At 39.9% G+C, this 13437-nt stretch overlaps 1 protein-coding gene across 29 annotated transcripts in view; it reads right to left on the bottom strand.

Annotated features, from left to right (window-relative positions):
- CADPS (calcium dependent secretion activator) overlaps positions 1-13437 on the bottom strand; it is a 481928-nt gene that overhangs the window by 132058 nt on the left and 336433 nt on the right. For 15 of the 29 annotated variants that reach the window (XM_086697725.1, XM_086697722.1, XM_086697723.1 and 12 more), the window contains exons 12-13: positions 12256-12392; positions 8341-8528 (exon numbers count right to left, since the gene is read on the bottom strand). In XM_086697725.1, coding sequence (XP_086553851.1) covers positions 8341-8528; positions 12256-12392 — 325 coding nt within the window. Of the gene's footprint in view, positions 1-6125; positions 6285-8340; positions 8529-12255; positions 12393-13437 lie in introns of all 29 variants that reach the window. The other 14 variants (XM_086697709.1, XM_086697711.1, XM_086697714.1 and 11 more) reach the window with 1 other exon arrangement.

The raw sequence follows: 13437 nt of genomic DNA, 5'->3' as shown, positions 1-13437 counted from the left end.
AAGCTTCTTGAGGTTGGGTATTATTAATTTTTAAAAAAAGGGTTGGAGGGGGCAAAAATTTATCAGTGAGATCTTCTCTGACTTGTTTTCTGTTTTTCTAAATATGTAGCTAAAATCCAAAAATATCAGAAAGTATCTTTGCTCTCTATAAATATGGGGGTGATTGAAGTCTCTCTCTACCGATCAAATCTCAAAGAACATGGATGCTATTGACACAAGGACACTAGTTAAGGGGATGGTCCAGGTGCTGAATGAAGGGAGAACCCAAGAAGTGACTACAGAAGTCATATAAAATATATGCTTTGGAGGAAAGCATGTATTTCTTACCCCAGAGAGGGACCAATTTCCAAAATTGGTACCACATAGATTTTTCTCTTTGAGGAATAAGAGAAGAGATGGGTTTCTTTGTTTCCAGACAAACATAGACAATTAGGCTTTGGATTCTATCCTCAACTCCCTATGTATAGACTTCTGAGTGGTCAGACCAGTAACATGTGTGGCGTTTTGGTATCACACCCACCCTGGAAAGTATGTGACATCTGAAAATATGCTTTTGCTCCAGTGAATTCATCGAACATAGGATGAGGACACACGCTGAAATTTTAGAAGGGAAATTCATATTACTTGATGGTTTGCCAGGGGACAGAAAGATTGCTCTGATGGGAGTTAATTCAACACATTTTACAAGATTTTATGTCTGAGTTGGAAAATCTGCTCTTCTCACGGGGAAACTTTCCTTTAGGAATGGAGTCACATGGGTTAGAATTTAGAATAATCTAAAAAGAATTCCTCCTTGGGGTGCAGACTTTTACTTGAAATGTGTTTGGATTTCCTCCCACCCCTTCTCTTACAAGTACTTCCACTTGGTGAAGCTGCTGCTTTAGAATTTAGAGAGCATGACTCAGTTACATGCAAGGCCAACACCTGCTCAAAACTGGAAGGGTGACGAGCCACATATATCTGAGTACACTAATGTCATGTGTAAGTGTGTAACATTATATCAATAACGTGGGGGCCACTGTCATCCCCCATCCACGCCTGCCTGCTACACAAGTGCCATATTCAGAGGTCGGTAAAACAGAACTATCCCTGCTACACAGTCCTCTCTCCCTCCTTTGGGGACAGAGAGTTAAAAAGCACTAGATATAATATCATAAGGAGTGTACATGTGTGACAGACAGAGGGAGGAAGGGATAGAAAGGTGAGATTGGAGCTAAAAAGAGACATTTACATGTGCAAAAATTATGGATTTGCTTCCAGGTAGGCATTCACAAAAAAGGAATGAAAGAAAACATTATGCAACATGGCTTGGGAGTGAGGGACCAACACTGGACATGGTGTTGCTGTGGTCCACAGGAGAGAAGATAGATGCTTGAACTCAGTAGTGGCAGTGAAGAAAAGGAGAAGTGGGTGGGCTTAAGAGATACCTAAAGGCATTGATAGGGCATAGTAACCGAAGCCTTGTGAGGTGCTGAGGGAGAAGGAGGAAGCAAGGACAACTCCCATGGTTCTGCTTGGGGAAGCTGGATGGATGGAATTACTCACTGCCTTAGGGACACTGGTGGGGCAACAGAGGAGAAAAATGAGCTAACCGGATTGTTCAGTACTTCAGATCTAACCCAAGGGATCACACAGTCTCTGCACACAGGCAGCACTGTGGCTCCAGACACGTCTCCCAAAAGAATCCTGGGACATGTTTTCAAAGATTTTTAGAACTCGTGCTCTCTTACATCTGCTTGCAGACTCATTAATCTATGCAGCTTACTTTGGATTGGGGCGGTTGGCATTATGGATTTGTTAATTGCTGATACAATGTACTTTCTACACAGGCCATATGTGAAGAGCAGCACTGGCATTCAAGAAATGTTAAATAATAATGTAAATGAGAAAAATTTCCAATCCCAATAATAAAGGGATCCAAGGAACATTGACGCAACTTGCAATCATCGGAGCTGTTTGATTGCCTTGTCACTGCGGGACAGTGACCAAAGTGATGCTAATCTAAATGTCATCTAGAAAGAATACTAAAAATATTATGGTGAAAATTAAGTACTGCAACCTTAGGAGCTGATTTAAAAATTAGAAGATATAGAGATTTACATCTGTGGGTTTTATGATCGCCAAGTGCAACCAGCTGAACATACTCACATTTTCTTTTTCTTTCCCTCTCTCTTTGAGAAAATGGGTTGTTTTTTTTTTTAATTTTTTTTTCAACGTTTATTTATTTTTGGGACAGAGAGAGACAGAGCATGAACGGGGGAGGGGCAGAGAGAGAGGGAGACACAGAATCAGAAACAGGCTCCAGGCTCTGAGCCATCAGCCCAGAGCCTGACACAGGGCTCAAACTCACGGACCACGAGATCGTGACCTGGCTGAAGTTGGACGCTTAACCAACTGCGCCACCCAGGCGCCCCAAGGGTTGTTTTTTTTAAAGAGCCGGCCCAAACTAATGTTCCCTCAATCAGCAGTTCTTAAACGTTGCTACATATTAGAATCACTAGGGGAGATTTTAAAAACATGATACTTCGGCCACATCCCAGATTAATTAAATCAGAGCCTCTGTGGGTGGGGCTATGGCATCGGCCTTTTTTAGGCTCTCCAAGTGATTTCAGGGTATAGCCAAGTTTGACAATCAAGGCCTTAACTAAGTGAGATCTGAAGAACAAATGCCTTAGAATTACCTGGGGAGGAAATGATTAAAAGTACAGAAGCCTGACTCCATCTAAGACTTGCTGAATCAAATTATGTCAGGATGGGATCTAGTATTCTCCATGTTAACAAGCTCCCTGTGTGATTTATATGCACACTACAGGGTGAGAACTACGGCACAAGGTGAAAATCACTGGTGGCAACTCTTATGCCTTTAGACACAGGACAAGTTCGTGTAAAAGAAACAAAAGACCCAAGTAAAAAGGAGAAATTTAAGCCCATCATCTGGGAGTTTGGTTTTTTGGACTTTGTTTACAGAGAGCTGTCCTGTGCATTGTCAGATATTTAGAAACATCCCTGGCCTCTAGTCACTGGTGACGACAGTACCACCCCTTCCCTAGGTGACAATTAAAATGTCTCCAGACATTGTCAAATGTCCCCTGGGATAAAGGATCAAGTCAAGAACCACTATTCTAAAAGATGCCAAACATGTGGATGGTTCCATATCTTCCAGTGCCTGGAATTATAAGTAGCAGTGATCTTCCTGATTGACCAGATGTGTCTACTTTTGATTCGATGCTGCGGATTCACATAGGCATAGTTTTTCACAAAGATGTGGCTCAGGTTTCCAGAGAAGGTGGGAGAACCTGAGTCATCAGCAGATGAGTGGCCATTAATGATTTCCAACTGCAGCAGGAAAGGGCTCTCCCTCCACCTCTGGGTATGCTGAGTTATTAATAGGTAAAAAGTTAATGATTATGTAAAAAGCTCTATTTTACCTAATCTAAAGCTGCTTGTGAAACGACAACAGGAATGGCTTCTATTGTTCAGTTAAATTCAATTAAAGGGCAATTTGTTTCCATGAGTCATGACTGCCTTCTTAATCTGGGCCAAAGAATAGATAACCTTCACATGCAAATAGTGTTCATCCTGGTTAAAAAAAAAAAAAAGTTGGGAAAATGGTTTCCCCACACCAAAAGGTTGTTCATTAATGCTCAGAGGAGACTCTGCTCTTACGTGGTCTAAAACTCCAGATACACTCTGGCTTCCTTCACAAGGCCAAAATTACCAGGTAAGCCATATTGATTTTGGACATCTTTAGGACAAAATTAGAAAACTCTTTAGTTAATTCAGATGACTGTGATAGTATCCAGCCCGGAAATGTTGAAACTCCTCTCAAATGGCTGAATTTGGCATCTTACACCAGACACAAATGCAAGCTCCAAAGTCAGACTATGTCTTTTGAACTGGGATCACACACTTATTTGCAACAGAGTAAGTCACTGAACTTATCTGAGCCTCAAACTCCTCATCTGCTACTCATCTGCTAGATGAAACAAATAGTAATATTTCCCTGGGATGTAATAAGGATAAGATGAGATAATAAATCTAAACAGCACTACACACAGTCCCTGGCATAGAGCAAGCACTTACTAAATGGCAGCAATTATCCTTAATTTAATTAAACTTTACTTATGGAATATGACAGTGGCTTATTTAATTTGTTATTATAATCTATAGAAGATAATTTTAGAGTTTGACAGGATATTACTGGTGCTATGATACTACATGCTCATTTTGCAGATGAGAAAACTGAGGCACAGAATTAAGATACGATAATTCTGGATTTATGCAGAACAGACTCCAAACTCAGATCTTTAGAACCTCCACACGACGCTGATGTAGTGCAAAGAGGAAGAGCTTTGGACTCAAGAATATCTGCGTGTGCCACTTAAATTTGTAGACATGCAGTTTCATCCTCCACAAAATGGATGTAAAAAATAACCTGAAGATGTTACAGCGAATGAGACGGAATGTATAAAAGGATAAACTGCAGAATGCTACATGACTGGTATTTGATACTATGATTTCATTTGCATCAAAACCTGCAATATACACATAGACCCTGGAACACACATAAGCTCATCAAAGTACCATTCAAGATCCTTTTGGATAGTTTTTCATGGCACAGGGCAGTCTCAATCAAGTGTGGCGGTTTGCTTTCGGTTTCAATGCCGATCACTCAGCACCTTGGACAGCACCCAGAGAGGCTTCTTAGGATACCTACGCAGCATTCTCTGTGTGCTTTCTCACTGGCTGCAAGCTACCATTGCTTTGCAATCTGACTCTCGTTAGGGTAACACAAACAGAAACTTCACTTCACCTCCATCCTTACATGCTGCAACTTTGAAAAGCAGGTGTCCACATGGAATCGGGGCTTTCTTTGACCTTCCCTATCAGACCGATACATGTTGATTGACAGCCTGCCACATTCTCTAGGAACTGAAGCTGGTATTTTCATTTACTCTGCCTACAGGTGAACTGTATATATTTCAGGACTTAGAATTATTCCAGTGAACAAATTCATACTGAAAGCGTAAAACATACCTGCTTATGAACTTTGTGTCTCTTGGTAATGCCAGGTCAGAATATCAGTTTCAAAACCACAACAACAAAACTTTAAAAGGACAATATTAATTTGTGGTGAGGATAGGGAAGGTGAGGAAGGACATAAGGATAACACTGGAAATAACTGCAAGTCTAGCTTAAAGGGGGAAAAAGTCACCAATTTGCCATTTTTATCAATTCACAATGAGAGCAGCCCTAAAGGACAAAGAAAACAGAAGAGGATAAATACAATTTTAGAACTTGCAAGTGGCTTCAAGGTGACCTCATTCTATAAGTGATTCTACTAAGAGCCATTCGTTTGGTGATAGGTTTTGCTTTGTGTTATTATAAGTCATTATCTAAAGATAGCTTTGTTTCATAAGATCAATGTGGAACTGAGAAGGGTTTGCTAAAAATGATGTAGCTACTATAAATGTATAGACCCGTCTTATGACAACCCATTCTATTTGCTCCTTAAACATAATTTCAAAATTACAAAGCACGGGTTGCTTATTATGAATGACTTGGTAAGGTACCAGGTCCTTAACTAGATGCCACTAAAAAAGCAATCTGATTCACGATTCTGTTTACACATTGCTCAGTTTTTTTTTTTTTTTTTAGTTTTTTTTTTTTTTCAACGTTTATTTATTTTTGGGACAGAGAGAGACAGAGCATGAACGGGGAAGGGGCAGAGAGAGAGGGAGACACAGAATCGGAAACAGGCTCCAGGCTCTGAGCCATCAGCCCAGAGCCTGATGCGGGGCTTGAACTCACGGACCGCGAGATCGTGACCTGGCTGAAGTCGGACGCTTAACCGACTGCGCCACCCAGGCGCCCCTGCTCAGTTTTTTCAATATGAAAATGTTCTAAGAGTCACTAAACACCTGACTCAAATTCGGTCCTAATACATGGTATTCTGCCCATGCCTATGATTTTCTTTTAAAGTATACCTTTGAAGAACCTTAAAGGAACAGAGACTTCAGATATACACAAAGCTTGTTGTCTGCTAAGGTGGAAGTCATGGCGTGGACAGGGGGAACGGCATAGACAATGCAAAACACAAGCCAATAGACGCGTTAACTTCTTACCTTTTGGGCCCTGGATTTGCCTGGGTTTTGCAATCTTTTCTTTTTTTGGATTCCTTTTTGGTATCTTTTTTGGCCTCTGGTTCAGATGGGGAGGGAGTTTTGCTCCCTTCAGGGTCTGTATTTGGTAGCAGCCCACTAAGATATGCATGCATTTGTTGACTTTGGAGAGGGGGTGGTCGCATGGGGCATGCACAGAGTGTGGCCAGCCACAGGAGAATCAAGAGCACACATACATGCACAAACAGAAGAAAGAAAAAGAAGGATGCATCAAACAGCAAGAGCAAATGCATTCAAACTAAAATAATAAGCAAAAAAAAAAAAAAAAAAGATGCAAACTTGCATAAGGAAAATCGGAACTGAAAAGAAAATAAGAAATCCAAAACTGTTTCCATGACAAGATGTATAAACCTAACTGTGAATCAAGTGGCAGTCTTACAATATGAAATCCAGACAATGTGTATCATAATTCATGATGATGTTTACCAGGGAGTTTACAAAAACACTTCATTATTTTATAACACTTTCTTATTCAGTAACATATGTAGAATACAGTGTGACAACCCAGAGAATATAATGCAACTTCTCTCTCTCTCTCTTTAAAGAACTCAGTCCAAGAGGCTGTAACAGACAGTCATCAAAGTGTACATATTTATAAAAAGCAGAGTTATGCACAGATACTCCCCAGGTATCAGAGTTTTCATAAATATTTTTTATGTAAACAAAAGGTCATGTGTGGGGCTAGCAAACCTTATAACAATGGGAGGTGATGAAAACCTCATTGCCTGTTAAATATTCAAACCTACAATGCTATTGTTACCTAGTTCTAAATGTTGAGGTTGTATCTCATCAAACCTCCCAGCACTAGAGAGAGGAAAAGCACACAACAAATCCCACAGATATTTCAGAGTCCTCTAGCTTGCGAAGATGAAGATAACTGACGGTCTGATTTAAAATAAATGCAGCACCAACTTTTTCGGGGTTCGGAAGCCACCTAGTTTTTCCTGGATGTGCCTTTCCTGGCTACCGGTTGAGGTGGTGCTCGAGGGAACGCAGGCTTGTCTTTATAGCAACGTGAGGCTACATACATTGGGATAGTAAACTGGCTGTGGCAATGTGGAAATTTATTCCATGTCTTCAGAGCCAAATGGTAATGTTCTTAAATTATTTGCCGCTTTGCATTATTCAGAACATGGATCTTTTCCTCCAGGAGCTGGGCAACGTCTAAAGAAAGAGAGTACTTAGTGTGGAGTTAGGAGAACTGATGTTCTGGTCTTGTCTAGAAAACCTATAAAATGAGGGGGTGGGTTACACTGTGATCTCTAAAGTTCCTCCCAGCTCTATGGTTAAACTGTAAGTGTTATGAGTATCTAGCTTCCAGCTTCACCTAGCTGCTTTCAGCTCTTGAAGTGTGCTTGGCTTTCTCCGTCTGCAGGGCATTTGTACACGCTGTTCCTTTTGCCTGGAAGCACTCAACTTCTACATGTGCTTCAGTTCTCAGCCCAATATCTCTTCCTCAGGGACACCCTCCCTGCCGTCCTCACACGCCGTCTGAGCTGTCTTCCTTTATCAAATGCTAGTAAGGAATATTACTCCTTTTTTTCAGAGCCTGGCTCTCCCTGTAACCCTGCCCTTGTTCGGGGCCTTGTTTTGCTCACCATGTACGCTGAACGTATACCAGAGTGCCTGGCACTCAGTAAATAATCACTAAATATTTATGGAACGAATGATAGCAACAAGAAAGGTAAACATTTATGAGGCTCTTGCCATGTTCCAGGCATTGTGCTGAGCCCACATGCATCCTCTTAAACACCCCATGAGGACACTATCATCCCTGTTTTACAGATGAGACAACTGAGGCATGGAGGGTTCAGTTGCCATCCAGCATGTCTGCTAGTAAACGGAGGAGCCACGATTTGAACCTAGATTGTTCTACCTTCAGAGACCACTTTAGAAGTCCTGTTTGCCATTTCTTTTAAGTTTCTTGAACAGAGAGGAAACTAAGACCCGTGTGTTCTTGTGTGTGTGTGTGTGTGTGTTCTTGTGTGTGTGTGTGTGTGTGTGTGTATACTACAGAAGGAACAGGAAGGGATACAGAGTTAGAGACAATTCTAAAAGCAGGACAAGTCATACACCATTGCCAGTGCCTTAAAAAAAGATCTTTTTTTTTTTTTTTTTTTTTTTTTTTTTTGAGGAATACCTCTGGACAAGTGCTTACCTGTTCCCATGGACATGGGATGCACAGAAGGCAAAGCTGTAGTGAAGGAGGGTGGGGTCAATCATGGCGCCATTTTCTGCCCGTTCAAGCAAGTCTCTGAGGTAGCAGAGATGTCGGTGACACCCTCGGACTCCGTTTCGGGCGCAATACTCGTCTAGGACAAACACCTGGCCAGGACTGAACCAGCCCTGTTTGGGGAATAAAGGAGAGACTTTCTTTTAAATACAGGTTTTTTTGTGTTGCTGTTTTGTGTTTTGTTTTGTTTTGTTTTGCTTTTTGGAGAGCTGCTACAGTTGGAAGTAACTAGAAAAGGGGGTTTAAAAATTTCGAGAGCCAACACTTGCTGATTTCTTCTAAAGTCCCAGCCACTGTGCTAACCGCCTTGTGTGTGTGCTGGCTCCTTTGACCCTTGGGACAGCACTATGGGGTAGGCCCTGTTTTCCCTGTTGGATGGGTGGGAAACTCAAGGGAAGACATGGAATTTCCCTAGCATCCCAGAACTAGTAAGTGGTGGAGTCCAGATTAGCAGACAGCATGATTCCAGAAACACAATCGCACTCGCTGCTCTAACACTGAACCTTACACCTTCTAAGAATGTTGGGGTGGAGACAGGGTGAGAGCTTGGTTACTGATACGAGAAAACAGTAACATGACGTCTTATATTGGTACTATGCTTTATACTTGACAAAGAACTTTTGCTGGAGCCCCACAGCAATCCTGTGAGGTAGACAGGGCAGGTGTATCTCCATCTCACAGATGAGGAAACAAATCAGGGCTGTTCAGGGACTCACAAATAATATAAAACAGAAGTAGACCTGGCTTATTTCATGTCTTCTGCTTTTCCTACTCTGAAGCACTAAAGATTTTAGGATTGGTCGACATACATTTTAGGACTTCATACATTCTTTCCCTCTGAAAGGAAATCTTTTTAAAATTTTATAATGAAGATACTGACCAAACTTTGCAAAGAGAGCATCGCGACTAAGTTTTCAAGTTGTGAACCAGACAGGATACAATTAAACTCCAAGGTGCTTCTTGGGCCCTGGCTTAGCATTTTGCTTTATTTTTTTTCCCCTGGCAATTATTTGTTTTCTCATTATTTGCTTGCTGTATGACCAGATGAAACGCTGCTATAAAAGAGAATCTGGATGGAATCTCTGATTCAGAGCAGTTGGGAAGCATGATGGCATAGAAATTGCTGCCTCCATGATGCCCTTAAAAAAATAGATGCTCAGGAAGGCTGAGAGACTATCCACTCAAGGTCACCCGTCAGCCAAGCCTGAAAGCAAATCACTTCTTTTGGTTTTGGTACTTTTCCGAAGCAAAAATAAAAATAAAAATAAATAAATAAAAATTAAAAAACCCCACAGGTTTCCCTCACTGTCTGAAAAAGGAACGTTCCCGTGAAACCTTTCATAAGCCAAAGTGGTGTATAGTGGAGAAGCAATAATCATTTTGTACAAGCGAAAAGTCCTCTTTGAATTCCTTTTGGTTATTGAAAACAAGTACTAATGGAGGTCTTTCGCAAAAGCAAAGTGGCTTAAAGAGAACTTTTCGTTAGTGGGGAGAAACCTGTGAACCAGCTTAGGTGGTATGTTGTAAGCCAGGAATTTAGAATTCTTTGAAATATAAATCTAATTTTACTTTGCGGGTCCTCTCTAAGTCTTTCGAATATTGCTCTCCGCCTTGGGAGAGAAGAGGCAAGAGACAGTGACAGGGGGCGGGTGTAGGCCACAGAAGTGCAGAGAGGGAGGCCTCTGCAATACTCTGATCTTGTATCCGTGATCTGGGGAATCTTCGATTGACAACACGCAGCTTAGCAATGCATCCAACGAAAGACGGCATCTTTCCTATTTCAAATTATAAGTTACTGCAGAGGGCGGGAGAGTAGTCGAGGCAGTGGGCTGCCCCTATAGGCAACTTCTTTGCCACTCCATCTGCTACCCCAAATGCTAAATCTTAGAAACAACACTGCTGTGAAAGATTAAAATATATTTTCTACGACTCAGATGACACCAAGTCTTTTGTAGATGCCAAAATAGCTGCTTTGAAAAGAGTTGAAGAAATATCAATTAGGAACTCAGTCGAAGACACAGAAAAATTTATGTATCCCTGCTGGTCGGTCTCCAAAACTAACTGAAAAAAAAAAGATTGTAATAATGAGAAAATGAAATATATAGAGGCAGGAGATAAGGTCCTTTTAATTGCTGTTATGTTCTGAAATTTGGGGATAATGATTAATAGATACAGGTATACAAATGCAGAGGGAAACGATTTTATGCTATTCATAATTAATTGTGGATTTTGGAGCATATTTTTAAGCCTATATGTGATTAATGCGAAGCAAGTTTCAAAATTTCACTTCTGGCTTAATTTTTTAGAGCATCTACTAACTCTTCTTAGTGACAAATCTCTTGGTGAAAAAGAAAATTGTTTTAAAAAATGATGATGTGAAAAAAGTCTTGAAAATAAAACACCTTAAAAAATTCCTCAAGAGAATAGGAATTATACATAAAAGGGAATGATTTCAGCTCAGCGGCATATTCTTACAACTTTCATGAATGCAATTTATAATTATGTGAATAATCACATAATCATAGGAAACACATTTGGGAAAAATTGCCTTGCAATGCAAGGTAAGCTTTTTTTTTTTTTTTTTTTTTTTTTTTTTTTAAGTCAAAGTGATGTGTTCCTTTCCAATTTGGCAAAGTTCAGATTCTTCTGATGAAGTGATTCTAAACCCGAGATCATCAATGAATCTTTTATGAGACGCAGATTAATAAATTATTCCATATAATGCCGTTTCTGTTTTTAAGACTATTTTATCTACTATTTTTAATAGTTTGGCTCCTGGTTATAGGAAAAAAACCAGAATTTAAAATAAAAAGTAGTAAGAATAGATTGAAGAAATAGCGTGTCATAGGAAAGAAACACATTTCATCATATTTATATTATCGTCAATAATATGTTAACGTTAGTAAATTATATAGTATTATAATATACAGACACATTAACCTTAGTGTGCAGAGTCAGGGATGAGGCTTTTCCTCTTTGTAAAGTCATTTCGTTATGTCCCCTCACCTTTCCCATCTATAAAGTGGGATTCATATCATTTACCTTTAAGAAATGAAGTAACAATTTACGGTTTATAGAAGGAAATAAACCGGGTCTTTTTTAGGCTTCTGAATTTGATTAGTATAAAGCCCAAAATATATCTTCAGGAATCCAATAAAGACAGAATTTTTAAAAAGACATAATAGTTGTCCCTTGAATTTAAATGATTTAAATCTAGGCTCAGAGCAGGATTTCAAGAAATGTTGATGCTCTTGCTGGACTTCCAAATGTCTAAAGCACCATAAAAAATTCCCCCAAAGGGTGAAAAATGCTTCAAATACTATGACTAACAAGAAGCCGTCCAAACAAACAAATCCAAACCAGTTTGGCTTCTGAAGAGCGAAGTGACATTTATTTACAAATCATTTTAATTTTTGAAAAATAAACAAAAAGAACACATCCATTTCTGAGACCGAAGCACAGGGTCTTATCATCTGAGAAGGGGAGGGAGGGGGAATCTTAAAGTCTTAAGAAACCGAGGCAATTTTTACAAGTTCTCCACAAGCAGGTGCCAAACTCGATTACCCTCTTGGGAATATTTCTCATGTAGCAGCTGAAAAGGGGGAAGCTTAGATGGGGAGGCTGGGGAATTGGATCTGTCTCTACTGATAACTGCCTCCCGCTCTGTCTTCTTTGGTAAGTAAAACTATCTCAACCCAGGAAATCAAGAACACATTTACCATTGTTAAAGGGGCTCTGTAACAGAGAAAAGAGCTTTTGATATAAAGGTAGAGAAATACCGCATTTAAAAAAAAAATGTTAATCGTGTTTAAACTGCTGTAGACCAAAGAATATACTTGCCAGGCAAGAATAGGAATCATTAAGTCTGTGATCCAAAGTAAGGCGTTGCACCATCTCAAAGAGGGAAGCGTGGTCAAAGTTACAGGGGTTGGAAGAGATAAATTCATCCATGCCATGTTTTTGAGCTCTATCTGCGTCTGTTCATTTATACATGTAGAGAGAGACACAATTTAGAGAAACACATCACATTTTCTTTGACATTTCAAATACACAGGAATTCACTAGGCATTATGAATGCTAGCTGTTTCCCCTTTCCCTCCCACCAACATCCGCAAGATATTCTTTTTACCTCCCATTGTCAACTTGCATCACTTACTGGTGAGTTTATTGCATTTAGGCAAAAATATATTGGCATCAATATGTTTATCAAATGATCACAACTCCAGTGCATTTATGTTGTTCTTTAAAAACTAAGCACACGACCGTAACTTCGCCTGCAATTCACCAAACACTGAAAGCAGATCGGATCTTTGCTTATAAAAGCCTAGTTAGCTTTTTTAGGTTTTTAATAGATTCTGCCATTCCAGTGGTTATATCTAGAGCAATTTCTCTACAATTATTGGGATTATCTGGAAAAAGGGTTATGCTGATTTTCAGCCAAGTGACAATATTTGTATCCTCCCCTTCCAAATCCCCGTTGCCAATTTGGTTTCACAAAAGATTTGGGTCCCCGCCCTCCAAAACTAAAAGAAAATAATAATAACAAAAGATTTTCATTGAAACCTGGAGAATAAGTTAAGTGGGAATTTAGTTTGTGATAGCCAAGGTCATTGCCTTATAGTGTGCTTACAATTAGCAAAGCTTATGAAAGAGACAAACAGATTTACTCAGCAAGGGCTATGATCTGCCATTTATTGTGAATTAATAGTCTCAATGTATTCACACTTTTTCTTACAGGGTGAAGGCTGCAAGCAAAACCTCCTAAGGGCTAACTAATTAATCTCAATATGTGTAACTAAAATACTCTATCCTCAATCGGCAAAATAACTCAGAATTCAACTCAAGTGAGAACAAGTAAATCCCGGAGAGGTAGGAATGAAGAGCCTACACATTAAAGGAATCAGCTCACTCCACCTCATGTTCACTCACTCTCCTGCTATGCTCACTGCAAAGAAGAAGCATCGTATATCAAATTAAGCAAGAGTTTATTCATCCCCTGGTATGCAATATTCTACCGGAAGG

This window comes from Puma concolor, chromosome A2 (genome assembly GCF_028749965.1).
Source record: "Puma concolor isolate L17-30 chromosome A2, mPumCon1.1.hap2, whole genome shotgun sequence".
Lineage (NCBI taxonomy): Eukaryota > Metazoa > Chordata > Mammalia > Carnivora > Felidae > Puma > Puma concolor.
This window is presented reverse-complemented; position numbering and strand designations above follow the sequence as displayed.